This window comes from Centroberyx affinis, unplaced genomic scaffold (assembly GCF_046629955.1).
Source record: "Centroberyx affinis isolate AG114_WGS23_722 - 3 ecotype Tasmania unplaced genomic scaffold, CSIRO-AGI_Caff_v1 ptg001542l_1, whole genome shotgun sequence".
NCBI classification, from domain to species: Eukaryota; Metazoa; Chordata; class Actinopteri; order Beryciformes; family Berycidae; genus Centroberyx; species Centroberyx affinis.
In genome coordinates, this window is record NW_027279998.1 from 20,911 (window position 1) to 36,386 (window position 15,476).

At 43.1% G+C, this 15,476-nt stretch overlaps 2 protein-coding genes across 4 annotated transcripts; one reads left to right on the plus strand and one right to left on the minus strand.

The window, feature by feature from the left end:
* The first annotated feature begins 520 nt into the window (after positions 1 to 520).
* On the plus strand, positions 521 to 5,646 carry LOC139650760 (zinc finger and BTB domain-containing protein 12-like). 2 transcript variants are annotated; one of them, XM_071527510.1, is made up of 5 exons: positions 521 to 733; positions 1,362 to 1,583; positions 1,808 to 2,002; positions 2,717 to 2,926; positions 3,553 to 5,646. In XM_071527510.1, exons 2-5 carry the CDS (start codon positions 1,380 to 1,382, stop codon positions 4,705 to 4,707), a joined length of 1,764 nt encoding a protein of 587 aa, XP_071383611.1. In that variant the 5' UTR covers positions 521 to 733; positions 1,362 to 1,379; the 3' UTR covers positions 4,708 to 5,646. The 2 variants fall into 2 exon arrangements, with proteins under 2 accessions (XP_071383611.1, XP_071383612.1); XM_071527511.1 differs by having other exon boundaries at positions 3,571 to 5,646.
* A 5,078-nt stretch (positions 5,647 to 10,724) lies between these two features.
* nelfe (negative elongation factor complex member E) lies at positions 10,725 to 15,466 on the minus strand. 2 transcript variants are annotated; one of them, XM_071527504.1, is made up of 11 exons: positions 15,263 to 15,466; positions 14,880 to 14,970; positions 14,660 to 14,729; positions 14,262 to 14,407; positions 13,902 to 13,976; positions 13,408 to 13,445; positions 13,006 to 13,307; positions 12,187 to 12,331; positions 12,020 to 12,074; positions 11,210 to 11,312; positions 10,725 to 11,053 (listed from the first exon to the last, which is right to left on the minus strand). In XM_071527504.1, exons 2-11 carry the CDS (start codon positions 14,952 to 14,954, stop codon positions 10,980 to 10,982), a joined length of 1,083 nt encoding a protein of 360 aa, XP_071383605.1. In that variant the 5' UTR covers positions 14,955 to 14,970; positions 15,263 to 15,466; the 3' UTR covers positions 10,725 to 10,979. The 2 variants fall into 2 exon arrangements, with proteins under 2 accessions (XP_071383605.1, XP_071383604.1); XM_071527503.1 differs by having other exon boundaries at positions 14,880 to 14,965; positions 15,263 to 15,465.
* Between the last annotated feature and the right edge of the window lie 10 nt (positions 15,467 to 15,476).

Sequence of the window (15,476 nt, forward strand, 5' to 3'; positions counted from 1 at the left end):
GAAAAATAACAAATAACGTATCCCATAACGTGATAAAATCACTGGAAACGATATACAGTGATGCAAAACATTAAGGGCATACATGAAATGATCAAAAACGCCAATCACGCTGTAATTGTCTTTTAAAACACAACTGTTAACGTACTACGTTAGCAGTGTAGCATAGCTTACGAGCTAGCATTTATCTAGTAATAAACACAGCAAATGAGAGCAGTTTGCACTGTGGCACACTGTCGTTCGCATGTCACGTGCAACTGCTGTAATGTTGCATTTGCAACTTGTGGATTAACCATAAATTAAATCAGTATGACATTTTAAGATGCTTTAGGTTTGCTACCTTTGTTGTCTCCTCGGATGCCGACATGTTTCCCAGTGAACATCGACGTCACATGGACGTGGGTACGTCACCAGGCGATCCCCGCCCCTTTGCTCATTGATTTGAAAATCACTGATCAGAAGTCAGTGTGGGTATTCCAATTTTCAACGAACCGTTGGGAGAACCTTCCCACGTAAACCGATTCAAAGTCAGTTAACTTACGAATGAGCAGGTTTGTATTTGTTGTCACGGGAAGCGCTGGCTCCAGAACGGGGCTAAAAGTAAACAGAGACCGAGGCAGTGTCAGCGGGGATGAGCGGACATTGCCAGCTAACTACCATTACGTACCGTCTAGAAACCTGACTTGTTTTAGAAAGCTGAGGAGTCACCCACGTCAACAAAAAGAGGGAATCGCCGGTAAGTGACGATACGAACGAAGTTTGACGATTCCAGACAGCGGTTTGCCTGTTTCAATCTCAGCAAGCTAGTAGCCAACGTTAGCTAGCGTCCAGACAGGCAGGTTAGGCCAGCAGCACAGAAGGAAAACAACTGTATTTTGACTGACTTGGGCGTCTCATGATCTGTAGGCCGGCCTAGCAGTCGATCAGTAGTTAGCTTCCCTTTGCTCAAGTCACCCGGATTCTTCCAATCCATCTAACGGTACTTTCTGGCAACATCGTTGCTAGCCTACACACGTTAGCTAGCTTTCAACCTCTCAATCCACAAGTTAGGTTACCAGCTAACGCGTTAGTTAGCTAGCTCATGTGACATTATTTGCGATGTGGACTATCCTGTGCCACACGTGCGGATCAGTGGTCTCTTCCTTCATGTATTAAAGTGTTAATGAATGAACAAAGTACTTGTTATTTAGATTTCTTATTTTAGTCATGAAGAGATTATATCTAGAGCAACAGCCATATACATAAAAGCCAGTTTTCTAAACCTGGCCTATTTTTGAAAGTTGACCCTACTGTGTAACTTGCTGCCTTACGCCTGCTTTGTGAAGCTCCACCACTCTAACCTCCACCATCCCCCCAACCTCCAGCCACATTCCTCAGACAAGATGGAGATGCTGTGTTTCCGGTTGCCCGGCCATGGGGACACCACCCTGAAGCACATGAATTCGCTGAGGTCCCGCCAGCACTTCTGCGACATCACCATCGTAGCCAGTGACAACCAGATGTTCAGGGGGCATAAGGTGGTTCTGGCTGCCTGCTCCCCTTTCCTGAGGGACCAGTTCCTCCTCAACCCCTCCTCCAAGCTTCAGGTGTGCAGTGAGCAACACACACACATGTCCCATGTCCCCTCTCTCACTCATCCACTTTCATAATGCCCCTTTTTCACCGGCACATGCCTTGAGAAACACCATTGAACTGCTCTGTGTGATTGAATACTGACAGGGGTTCACTATTTATTCATTAAGCAGAAATGCCCTTAAATTATGCAAGAAAAAACATGCTTGTCCATGTTTTTCCTCACATTTTCCCCCAGGTGTCAATGCTCCATAGCTCCACGGTGGTGTGTGATCTGCTCCAGTCTTGTTACACCGGTGTGCTGCAGTTCAACCCAGAGGAGATCGTCAACTACCTGACGGCTGCCAGCTACCTGCAGATGGAGCACATCGTGGAGCGATGTCGTGGAGCGCTGAAAAAGTACATGCAGCCGAGGAACCCCAGTTCACCAAGGGTCCGTCTTTTAAATCAATAATTTTAAATGATGCTCATGTTCTTTCTCCAGCTAGAAAAATACTTGCCGCAGATTTTATGTGGGTCATAGTAAGTTATAGGAGTCTGAAAGGAAAATTAACATTAAAGGTGTGTCTTCCATGTGTTGGTTATGCAAGGTAATCAAACTTTCAGTCTTCAGAATTAAACAGTTATCGCTCCTGTCAGCTAAATCAATTAAAATAATGATTAGGACCTTTTGTTTGAATACTTAGGTTACCAACCAGGCCTGAATTGGGAAGACCCTGTCTGATAAGACAAACCAATATAGATTACACAAACTGTGCTGACAAACAGGTCTCCTGCCGGGTCCCTTCAGGATTCTAAGAAATTATCCTACTTCCATCACTGCGTGTGAAAGTACATTTTTTGGGGTCCAATTTCATCATAAAATGATGTCAGAGAAAGTGCACCCTATTTATTTCACATGTAATGACGGAAGGAGGATTTTTTTTCTTTGACATCCAAGGAACTGCATCCATATGTGACACAGATATTCTACACTGAGCTCCAAAATTAATTAATCTCATGCCAGGTCTCTCTGTAAAGACATTCTTCACAGCACTGCAGGTATTTGTGGTTCAGGAAAGAACCTGTCACAGCTTGTAGTGATGCAATTCACTTGTCACAGGTTATTAATAGTGCTGTTGTTTTATCTTCCCCTGTCTCCCTCCAGATGAAGACAGACGAGAGCCAGTCTAGAGCGGTGATTGTCAGCGGCAGCGCTCACTCTGCCGCCACGTCGCCCCCCACCAGCCGCCCCTCCCCAGCGCAGCCACACAGCCCTGCAGGCCGCTCTCTGGATGAGAACAACACCGACAAGCACGCTCTGGCCAGCAATCAACTCCACGGTGACAGTCCCCTGCTGGATGAGTCATGTATTAAGGTGTGTGTGTGTGTGTGTGTGTGTGAGAGAGAGAGAGAGAGAGAGAGACATTGAGAAAATTGGGACCAGAGTACCTTTTTATCCACACTGAATGTACAAAATCTTAGGGACACTTACTCTTTTCATGACGTACACTGATGAGATGAATCCAGGTAAAAGCCATTATCCCTTATTGATTTCCCTTATTGAATCTATAGCAGTCACAAAGGAGGAGATGTAGAACCAGACAAGTTACAGAAGGATTTCAAAGCTTTGAGACAATTGAGATGTGGATTGTGTGAAAGGGGCTGCAACTCAGCTTCAAGAAGATTTCCCTAACATTTTGTACATTCAGTGTATAGGCAACAGTGGCGGGATAAGCGTCCCAGATTCACCAGCTACTTATACCATTTTATCAGCCGTCTTGTTTTTAAGAACAGAACAGGACCAAGCAATGCTCTGTTACCTCCCAGACTGGGTGGTGGAATAGACAAACTGTCCAGCCACAACAGAAATTTACAGCATTTGTGCTAGTGGCTGCTGTTAATCCCCACCCTGTTGTGAATCATTCTGTCTATTCTAATTTTGGTGTCCAGTATGAACTTAATATCTGACTCACCAGACTCATCAGATTGCACTCCTCTCAGTCTCCAATTATGTTGCAGGTGAATGCATCAGATGAGGAGGAAGAGGCCCGGCCGGAGGACTATGACGTGTTCAGAGTCTACATCCCCGAGGAGGAGCAACGAGCGGGGGTCAAGAACGACCGGGAGGAAGAACGAGGAGCTCCCGCCGATGGGCCTCAGGACGCCTGTTACTCAGAAACAGACGGCATCATCGTCGGAGGAGAAGGAGGCGAGTACGGCTTGAATCCGACAGAAGAAGATCTTGTCGCCAGCGGCTTCTCGAGGGAGGGACTCGCAATGGAGGGACTCCGCGCTTTCAGACGCAGACTGTCTGAGCCGAAAGCTGGCCGGGGCAGAGGGCGAGGCAGGGGGAGGGGCTTCAAGAGGAGGAAGTGGGTGTCGTCTCAGGAGAAAAGGTCTCCGGGCATGGCTCACCAACAGGATCTGTGGTACCTGGCCACCGCTGGGATGGGAGGCGGCTTCGGGCTGGACTACAGTCAAGAAGGGCTGAAGACGGGGAATTACCTCTCGGTCGACCTCCCACGGATGGAATTCAGCATGGGGGAGGCCCAGGGAGATGACGTCACCCCCATGGCCGCCAACAGCATGGCTCAGTTCGCCTTGGAAGAGTCTAGCTGCGGAGCCGGGGAGGGAAGCTCGGGGCTGGGGACTGTCCCAACGGACGAGGGAGGGGATGAGTCGGTGGCGGTGGTGGGCTCCACCTCCAGTGTAGTGGGGCCGGTGATCTGCGAGCACTGCGGCATGACCTTCCCCTCGGCCCACTCGCTGGCCATCCACTCCCGCTCCACTCACCTGCTGTACGCCTGCCCCTGCTGCGGCAAGCACTTCCACCACTCCGCCAACCTCACCCGACACATGGCCGTCCACCGCGGGGCCGGCAAGACCCACCAGTGCCCCCTGTGCTACAAGACCTTCACCCAGAAGTCCACGCTGATAGACCACATGAACCTGCACAGCGGCGAGCGGCCGCACCGCTGCGCCTACTGCCACGCCCGCTTTGCCCACAAGCCCGCCCTGCGACGCCACCTCAAGGAGCAACACGGAAAAACCACGGGACAGAACTCCCTACATGAGCAGGAGGAGAGGGAGAGGGAGCAGGGAGGAGGGATAAGAGAGGAAGAGCAAGAACGCCCGATCACTGAGCAAACATCCTAGGCCAAAGCAAGTAAAGACAAAGGCAACTAAACGCCTAAATGCCTGGACTTCACAGATCACTGCCATTACATCTGGCAGGGCTTTGAGCTATCCAGCGGGGAAATCAATCTACGTGGGGTCGCAATCCCCACATGGACGTTCAGCAAGTCTGTAATTTTCAAACTTGAGTTTATGCTGGGAAGCGACTATGAGACTTTTAAAATCCTAACAGACTGTGAAAATGGACTTGTCTTTTCAAAATTGCCTGTCATTCAGTTGGAAAGGTGTGCATACAAAGTGACAATGTGGCAAATCACACAAATCTAGAGATTGCCAACACTGCTTTGAAACACATGCAGTGAAAGACAAGAAGTTAGACAGCCAATACCTGCATTTAACAATCGGAGGAAGCCTTATGGTCATCTAATTCAAATCTAATCAATAGACAGTTCTGCTAACACTAATTTGCATAACATTCAACATATTTTTGCACACAGAATTAGAATGTGCGTATTTCTGTTTCTGTGCATCCACACCAACAGGCCAAAGTAGTGATTCATGCAAGAATCACTGATGGTGTGACTGCTACAGCCTACACAACACTTCATATCATATATCCTGTAACAAGCTCAACTTTTATCTTTGCAACTGAAGGGCCCCATTTTAAAGTGGTTAGTCCACCCATCAGTTAAAAAGCTATACGTGTTCAAAATGATGCGGTGAGGTCTGATGACTTTAGAGTTATGGAGATGTAAAATTCTTCCTGAGTCTTTCCTGCTCTCACACCAGAAGACAATCGGGTCAAACTTCCCTAGATGTTTAAGTTCAGTTTGACTGGCTGAATCGTATGTAATCTGGGTAAAAAAAATATGTAGCATGTGTTCAGCATGAGGATTGCCCACAATGCAAAGCAAAGATGATGTGCTTAGATGGAAAATGTGTGTAAATAACGTAATTGTGTGTAAATAAAATAATAGAAAAATGTCTTCTTTGTTTCATGTAAACATTACTCAGAGCTCTTGTATAATATTCTGACATGGATCCGCACAACTTTAAACTTCATGGAGCCAGTAACAAAGATGGAGAATACAGCCACTAGCTCTCATGTGACCTGTGACCCTGTTGCAACACATTGTTAAAAAATACATTTTGAAAATACAGAGCGTTTACATTTATACAACAGGCTGCTTTAGCTATGCAGCTTCCTGCACCTGGAGGCAGTTTTGTCTCCTTTTACCTGTTGGCAGGCTCAGCAAACTTTATTTTTTTGGCTATAGTGGGAAACAAAACGGGCCAGGAAGGCTGTTTTAACTCTGCATTGTGTGACTGTACTCAAACCTCCAGCTGCTGGGATGCTCCAGAAACCCTGGCTGCTGCAAGGTATCCATCTGACAGGATGAAACAGCTTTTTATGTACTTGTAATCTTAAAGGATAATTCAAGATTTTAGTTCGGCTCAGTGATAACAGGAAAGTAAGGCCCAGATGGAAAATAACTGGAATTATCCTCTAAACGGTTCCACTCACAGGTAGCCTAAGCAGGGGGTTCCCCAAATTTTTGAGTAGCCAGCCAGATGGGAAAAGTAACTGACTAAGGGATGTTTGTGGCGGCAAGATACATTTTTCCGGTGATGCCACTTTTTACCAAACCATAAATATGTTTATGAAAGCATGACAATTAAAATAACATGAACAAACATTGTTATTAAAGGCTCAATGCTCAATTGAAAAATAAATAGATAATCTTTATTAATTGTGAATGTTTAATGTACTTTGTTGAGTCAGTGCAGAAATGCAATTTTTAATTGTAGGAAATAAGTAGGCTAAAACAAAAATATTATAATAAATATAAGAACAAAGTTCATATTTTAGTCTTCTCAGAGCAATATTGGATCTCTCTCCTGAGTACTACTGCACTCACAGAACTGAGATCCAATAATTATGGAAACATAAATCAGTTTAAATAATGAGGAAATGCCCCAATTTTACATGGTCATAACACTTGCATACTGGGGCTTTAACAAACCCTCCTAAAACAGAAGCCCCTATGATCTTTCCCTGTTCCTCCCTTTATTCCTCCCATTTATATTTTGAACATTGGCAAAATGGAGTCAGTGTGCAAGTGGGACTTGTCAGGATTGGTTAAACTTGGGTGGCAACATCAAAATCAAGGACCAGAATGGCTCGCGCAGATTAACATGACGTTGTTCAGTCAATAGCCTCTTTAGACCCCCCCAACTCTAGAAATGGTTACATACTGCAACTAATGTTACTCCGGTCTGCTCCAGTGTGTACCATACATATGCGCATTCACTCCATTTGGTTGTCACTACCAAATTCTGGCAGTGTGTACGTAGCCTTAGTGACATTCAGTTATAAAAGTAGCCGGCCAGACAGAGGTGGGTAGACGGCTAAATAGCCAGCAGCTGGTGCTTGGGGAACCCCCTGAGCCTATGGCCTAAGGCTGGCTCTGTGTCTTGAGCCATGTGTTTGAAGCTTTGCTGGGACGACAGCAGCGGGACGACTGGCTCGTCTCTGATGTGACTGAAGTCTGCAGAGAGCTGGGTTTCTCCACGTCTGCCTGGTCTGGAACACAGTCCGTGATTAAACAAATCGATCAGATGTTGAGTGTGTTTCAGAAGTTGTTTGGGTTGAGTGTGATCAGGATGGTGCATGACACACACTGCCAAACTAATGCACTATTGCATCCCAGGAGCTGGTTGGGATTCAGTATCTTGTTAAAAGACAGATTCAGTAGGGCTAGAAAAATCAATATCGGCCTTTAAATCACTCCCCAAAACATACTACTATGAACTTCTGTGTCCTATTTTATTCCTCGTTGTGTTTTATTTGTTATTTTACAAGCTATGTGTCCCATCTTTTATTCCTGATCCTAGAGGGATTTCACCCTCTCCTCCACCTATCCTTATCTTAAATTTCTTTCAGGCGTGTAATTGTTTTTTGTGTGTTCATTTATCCAACTTCTGCTTTCGTTTGTTCTCTGTTTTATTGACCCTGTTAAGCACTTATGATTATTAACGGTCACTCTATACTCACTATACCACCCTGTAGCATCTCCACAGGGGATGGTTGTGTGGTTGACTGCTGCAAAATTGGTCTCAGGTCTTTACACCTCCAGGTACAACGTATCCTCTTTTTTTTGCATAAATACAAACACACAGACACACCTACACACACAATTTTAGTTTGTTTTTTCAGTGACAATACTATATTTGGAGTTGACAAGTGTTGTTTGTCCACTGGTAGAGCTGATATGGCTCCGGGGCAGCTGGTCAAAAGTATCTAAAATTGATAAATTAACTCTGGTGGGTGCAGACTCATATACAAGGAAATGTGTGATTCTCTGATTGTATTCATGGTCCCTTTAAAACAAACTCAACTGAACCAAAAGAAGGACTAAGACAAAATATTATCACTGCATACACAATATCCTGTCAGATCTTTTTGATGAGAGTTTCACCTCCGCTCTGATGAGATCTTGATCCACTTTACATTCATATTTCCTTCTGTCTTTAGGAGTCAGCCTCTTTACCTTGCAGTGCTGTGCACCACCTTCCACACATGAACGGACCGCTTCCTACAGGCAGCCGCAAACCGGCCATCAGGTGTGGAGCAGATGGCTGTGATGGCTGTCAGAGGCCCGACACACACTTACACCCCACATGTGGTTACACAAACACACGCATCAAACACACACATGTATAAATCCCTTGTCTTGTGCATTTCTTCTTCAGTAGTTACGGTTACGGTTTGAAGCCCCTAGACTGATCTGTGGATATGTAACGCCGCCTATTGGATTCATTCTTGGAAAGCAACAAAACAAAATTTATCTCAAAGCCTCATGAATCATTCATTTTTCTACGCTGGTGCATGTCTCACAAGCAAAAATCAATGTAAAGAAGCGATTTGTGGGGCAAGACACTTCATGCTAGCTGTGACAGAGGTTTGAACCCCAGTGTTTCAGTTCAAAGTTGAACTCCTTACTCACTGCACCACCCCACTGCCTTACATTTGTACTTACATTTTGAAATCCTGTACCTGAATTATTTCAGCAGTTCAAACTTTAAGAAAGCTTGAATGCAACATTTAACCATTTCTGGGCACTAGCAGATCAGTTATGTATGTCTCATGACACACAATTTCACAGCAAGTTACTTATACATAAATGAGGATGATGAGGAACATTAAAAAAAAGCAGGATAAAGCCAGAAAAGAGACATTCCTATTAGAAATGAATGGGAGCTGTGTCTTCAAACATCTGAAATCCTGAATAAAAAATAAAATAAAATCACAGTCACTATATTTTGGTATGAATTTTTGCCTTTACTAAATAACAAATGAGTAATAAGAGAAAAATAAATAAGTTAAATATAAACCATAAACACTGTAATAAGTTCTTGCAGATAGTGTTAAGTGTTGTTTAGGCCAACTCACCAGACAGCAGACAGAGCTAACAGGACGCTTCCAGGGGATTTCACTGAGACTTTGACCTTTGACCCACACACAAAGCCTTCCATCATTTGAAGAGCACACCTGGTAAAGAAGGAGTTAGAGACGGACATCGACAACCACATCTGAGGTTGATGTTAATGATATTCTGAAGCCCATTGATGATGTAAGGCAGACTCACACCACACAGTTCGGGGTCCAAAGACAGACGGTGGTCCAGCCTCTGTGAGAGTGAGGGAGTGACTTGGTAGTTTCTAGATTTCTCCAACCACACATTATTCTTTGGACTTTGGACTATACTACATCTTTAGTCAACAATTTTAATAGTTCTGATCAGTACCAAATATAGACACTGTATTCTTGATGTGAAAAAGAGCTATGTAAACATCATGGGGCTTTAAAAGCTTCAAAAGTGTCTCTTAATTGTAGTCTGTATCTAAATGTGCTGCATTACAGCTATCGATCTCAGTTTGCCAATCCCTGCTATAATCTAGTTATTGCTTTCAGCTTGTTGCTTTATGGGTTGATCTGAGCTGAATGAGCGGCTACTCATGATAACAGTGGTGAAACAATGGACTTGTAGGCTACACGGATTACAGCTAATATGATAATCCTTATGCTTTTGCTAGATATTGTGATGGCGGTTTGGGTAAAAAATGATTTATTGTCAGCCACAACGGGCATTTCAAGACAAGTGAAATTAACTGCAAATATTTCATAACATGGTAGGCTAATACCTTATGATTATATTATCCAAATTGCTTTTATGACCAGAGGGTTGCTGACTATCCTGCGTTATTTGAGGTTGTAGCGCCACCGTGAGGCCAACTGAGCTAAGGCAAGGATGCAAGCTTGCTCCAACTGAGCTAATGCAAGCTAATGCTTTTTTCACTCAAGTTTTACTGTGGGTCCTGTCTCAAAACATTTGGGTTTATCAGTGTTTTTGTTTGTGTAATTGTCCTATATTTTTTTAAGATGAGTTTGAATAAAAGTTTTGAATTGAATTTTGTAAGAATTCCTACCAGCCTCAACTTTGAATGAATGTTTGATGACACCATGATGCTCTTCGGCAACATCACTGAACTCATTTCAAGCAGAGAAAATGAATTTTTGAGACCTCCTCCTGGGTTCTTGGCTGGCCAGCTGAAAGTGTTATTAGCTTATCCATAAAAAAGGAGTTGCATATTTTTTGTGACCCCTTATCTGAAAGGGGTTAGCACAGGGAATGAGTTCACATCTCCCCTTGTTAGAGATGTTTTCTGTCTATATGTATAACAAGCATATGTTGTTAGAAACTGTTATAAAGTGTCTTTTCATTAGTGAGTGCTGTGGGACTCAGTGTGCTGATGTTGTACATCTTATTCGTCTGGCAGATAAAACGGTGTTTGTTGATCCATGGCAGCTTAGTTAGCTTATAAAAGCTCCCTGCATCCTAAAGCACAATTATGTTATCCCATGAGAAACAGAAAAATACTACTATTATATGTATTTATAGCAGGCATACTGGATATAATGCCCAATCTAATTGGACCTTGTTGATTCAAAGGCCATGAAAGCACCAGGCAGGGTATTAACGCATTGATGTTATTTATTTAGCTACACAAAGCAAACTCTGGTTTCAAAAGCAAGGCGACCACACAGCATCACATACTGACCATGTGCACCAGTATTACCAGAGTATTTTTGTATCTATGCTGAAACACAGACACAGTAAACTATTAACAACAAAAAATTAAAAGCATTGTGGCAAAAACAACAAAAACAAAACATATAGTTTCTTTGAACTAAGTCCATTCTGTTTTCCATACAGGTTAACATCATGTTTTCAAAGGAAATCTTCACTGTACACAACTTGGTTCCTCTTGTCCCTGTAGGAGCCTTTAGCACTGTTCTGCACAGCTGTGAAAGACAGAGATGATGGTGAAGGTTAATCCACAATGAGCAGAGAGAGGTGTGTGTGTGTGTGTGTGTGTGTGAGTGTGAGAGAGAGAGAGACAGAGAGAGAGAGAGAGAGTCTGATCAATGTCTAAACAAATCACAGAGTGTTAGATTTACCCAAAGAAGCCCAGACAGATTTGCCAGTGGCTGCATCCAGCATGGGCTGTTTCCTGGCGATGCTGACTTTGATGTGAACGTCTCCCACAGTGCTTCCATTCAACTGCAAGACAAAAATCACCAAGGTGAGATCTGGAGCCCTCGTTCACTGTGCTTACAAAGTCTACATGAGTAGTTCCCAAAGTGGGGGATCCCCAGAGATCCAGGTAAAGTAAACTAAGTAAAATCCCCAAATAAACAAAGGAATATGTATATTTTATCATCATTTAATTCAATAGAAGTTGGCCCAATGAGAGAACAAAATATACAAATTTCTGTTCTGATCAGAATAGATTTTTCACTTTCCGCATATCACATCTAACAATAAAAATCTACTCCGATTGGGTATGTGGGACAAAATCTGACCAAGCGGAGGTCCATTGCTTAACACATCCCTATATAAGCTTGACGTAAAAAAGAATGGGAACTCTTGGTCTATATTTGCATCTTCTTACACAGTTATTACAGTTACATGGAATGGATTTATTCTGGACCCCCCCACTTATTTTGCGCAGCCCTTAATGCTGCAACTCATATTTTAACACTTTCATACATACATTTCTACTTATGTTTCAGCGTTGATATTGACAGCTGAGTATGATTTTATAACCTCAATTTGCTCTGTTCTTATTTATATTCTACTTTCTTTGCTGCATCCTTTCAATTTGCTGCTGTAATAGTTTTTTTGTCGCTGTGTTTTAGAAAGTGCTACATTCATAAAGATTACTATTATTGCAAGTTTAATCTTATCTCATCTTATATGGTACCAACCTCAGCTACAGCCTGGTCTGCAGACTCCATCTTCTCAAAGGTGATGAATGCACAGCTAGAAAGAGAAACAGGAACCAGAATCAGAACTGTATCAGAAAATGAAACACAAACAGCAGAGGACGCTAAAGTGTAGAATCAGACAGTGGATTTCAGTAATATTTTATTACTTGCGTGGGTTGTCCATGGAGAGGTCGATGATGGTTCCATGTTGAGAGAAGGCAGAGCGCAGGCTGTCTTCAACGAGCCCAGAGCCGTACACATACACCGTGTTCCCCTTACGCACCCCTCTCCGCTCCGGGTACGAGTCCGACCCTTAGAGAGAAAACAACAGAACAGACAGAAAAAGAGAGATTTATTCATCCAATTACACACATTCTCCCACTGTTGGACATTGAGGGCTTTTGCTCAGTGGTAATTTAGTTGTTAAGGAAGTGGAAAGTGTTGAGAGAGGGGGAAACAGGGACAGAGGAGTGTTGAGACAATAAGAGATGATTACATTTTTTTTTCACCTTGTTGAGATCATTAGTAGGGATGGGACGATATACCGAAATTCAATAAATCGCAATACAAAAATGTGACAATACGCATCGTGGGGCAGAAAAATGAATCACAATATTTTATTCTGCTGTAGTAATAATCACAAATGAGACGGCTTGCCCATCACAATTTCACAAGCTCTCCATTGAAATTATATTATTTGCACTTTGTAATGACATTTTTAAATTGTTGTTTACATTCTAGCAAGACAGTGCCATTGCTAGAAAGATCTGTGGCTCAGAAATAAACACAATTTTGCAGTCATACTTTGTTGTTATTGAACTTTGATTTATTACATTGTTTCGGGGTTGTATCGAATCGTGAAACTCATATTGTGTATTGAATCGTATTATGAGATACGCATATCATCCCATACCTAATTATTAGTAGTGAAAAGTACAGTGAGGACAACAGGAAACACAAGTGTTCAGCGGGGAACGGCGACTCACGTCTGAAAGGTCCATCTCTGTCTCTCTCCCGCTCCCTGTCGCGGTCTCGGTCCCTTTCTCGACTTCGGTCCCTCTCTCTGTCGCGGTCACGTTCTCGGTCTCTGTCCCTCCCTCTCTCTCTGTCTCTATCCCGGTCTCTGTCTCTTTCCCTTTCTCTCTCTCTCTCTCTGTCCCTGTCCCGATCCCTTTCTCTGTCCATCTCTCGGTCGCGGTCTCTCTCTCTGTCTCTCTCCATGTCGCGGCTGGACGACATGGCTCCTCCCTCCTCCTCATCCCGGGATCGTTCAGCTGAGGTGACAAAGCTGCAGAGGCAAACGGGCAAAGATGTTACACACACAGACACACAGAGTCAGTGTATTAAACAGATCTTTTAAATTGTTCATCATGGCTTTTGGACATTACCTCTCGTACAGGGATTTTCTGTGGGCTCTCTTGCCAGACTAGAGGAAGCAAGAAAAATGTGGTAGCATCAGAATCAGTTGCATTTCCCGTTTTTTACTCACAGTTGTTTTGCATGCAGCTATAATGTAGCCACCATACGTGTTGCAATCACAAGCTGAATCAAAAAGAAAAAATGAAAATGAAATTCTCATTTCCATGTGCTGTAAACCTGCTCAACTGTAACATAAAGACTCTCCACCCATTGCCCCCACATCCATAGTCTTTTTCTGGACTTTACATTGTTCAGTTGAAGCTTGAATGTGTGATGTGCACACACACAAACACAAAACATTGCTTTAGCTTTTTTTATGTCTTAGCGAAAATAATGCATCAAGTTTTGAGGCATTTGATGCAACCAAAGAAAACTATTTGTGGCACTACTGGAGGAGTCACAAAATGCAACAAAATGGTTGCACTCTGCAGCCATGGTATATTATGTTTAATCTCCACTGTACCTCAGGTTGCTCTTCATCTGTGGAGACACTCCTTTGGAAAGGTAAGAAAGCTGGGACTGGGCCTTTTTCAGGGTCCTGTGGAGGATAAAGAATAAAAATTAAAATGTTTAAAACGTGCATTCTTTTGCTTTTGAGCATTGTCCACATTGATTTATTATCAAAATAAAAATACTTTAATCCATTCAGTGTTTCCCATACATACACTTACTTGTGACTGCCAAACACAATATCAAACAGGACAACCAGATGGGATTCCCCACCATGATAATAATATATGAAGTGCGCACTTCATTCCACTACTTGACACCACAAATAATCTAGGAAGCGATGGGAAACACTGCATATTGAATAACATCTCACCTTGAGTTTGATCTCTAGCGTTCGGGAGCGTTTAAAGCCTGAGTTTTTATTCTCTGACTTGATGGCACTAATGGCTCCCGACTTGATCAGCATCTTTGCTTGCTCTGTCGCTGTTGCAGTGTCAACCACAGGCTGGTCTGATAACGCTGTGGTTGAGAAAGGAGTAAAGTAAGTAAGCAAGGCATTCTGGCAGTCATAAGTAACCAGTAAATGTGGAGCATGTCCAGTGCATTAGGTGCTTTTTGTTCACACACACACACACCCTGGATTTAACTGTGATTGAGTTACACACACACTGTGGGCAGGACGCTAGTGGTGAGTTAGGTAGAATATGTTTTAGCTGGCTAGGTAAAAACAAAGCTTGAAGTAAATACACTTAACAAATACACGTAACTTACTTCGTTTCAAGCCACTCTGATTGGTCTGACTGGTTGAACTCTGCTTCTTCAAGGCGAGCAGAGCCTTTTTCTGGGGGTAAAAACAAGAATGGACAAAGGTATAATATAATGACTGGAAGTTGCGGCCAGGTAATCATATAGTATTTGAAATGCCAGTGTTTCCCCATTCATCAGGCTTGATGAGAATGGCTGGTGTGACAGTTAGCCAACAGTTACTTGCCTTCTTTTTGAGTTTAGCATATTTCTTCTGCAGGGACTCCTCTTCCTCCGTCAGTGAACTTGGGAACACCACCATGATGGCAAAGCCTACTCTTACGAGCAATTGGCAAGGACAACTACATGAGCTGGTTACAACTACAAGTTTAGCAATGCTTCTAAAAAGGCTTGACAGATATAACGTCTCATCAACTCTTGCGCGCCGTTACTGGGTAACGTTAGCTACGTTAGCTAGCTAGCCACATAATAACCCTCGACTTCCGAGGGAATTAAAGAGATATATTCCGGACCAGAACAAAAAGCGAAACGTCTGTCAGTATAATCAAACGGTAGATTAATATCCTACAACCAAGGAATACATTATTATTAGCTAATTAAATGACTTACCAATTCCACACAGTGGATTTCACTCAACAAAAACACGGGCGCGTAAATATGACGTTGCAGTTGGTCGGGATGTTCCGCTGTTTGCAACAAAATGCAGCAAAACGTACAAAGTAAAACCCCGCTTCAAATGAAATGATTAATCATATCTCGCTGGCTGGTGGGTGCAAACGCCTGACACATATTGAAACTTTAGGCAAATGTTCATTATTTGTGT

What these genes read in the sequence shown, in the direction of transcription:
- LOC139650760 (XM_071527510.1), top strand. Translation starts at nt 1,380, where the DNA reads ATGGAGATGCTGTGTTTCCGGTTGCCCGGCCATGGGGACACCACCCTG. An exon ending in ACCCCTCCTCCAAGCTTCAG is followed by an intron (nt 1,584 to 1,807) that starts GTGTGCAGTGAG and finishes ATTTTCCCCCAG; the next exon opens with GTGTCAATGCTCCATAGCTC. An exon ending in TGGATGAGTCATGTATTAAG is followed by an intron (nt 2,927 to 3,552) that starts GTGTGTGTGTGT and finishes CACTCCTCTCAG; the next exon opens with TCTCCAATTATGTTGCAGGT.
- nelfe (XM_071527504.1), bottom strand. Translation starts at nt 14,954, where the DNA reads ATGGTGGTGTTCCCAAGTTCACTGACGGAGGAAGAGGAGTCCCTGCAG. An exon ending in TCAGAGTGGCTTGAAACGAA is followed by an intron (nt 14,408 to 14,659) that starts GTAAGTTACGTG and finishes TCTCAACCACAG; the next exon opens with CGTTATCAGACCAGCCTGTG. An exon ending in CGCTAGAGATCAAACTCAAG is followed by an intron (nt 13,977 to 14,261) that starts GTGAGATGTTAT and finishes TATCCTCCACAG; the next exon opens with GACCCTGAAAAAGGCCCAGT.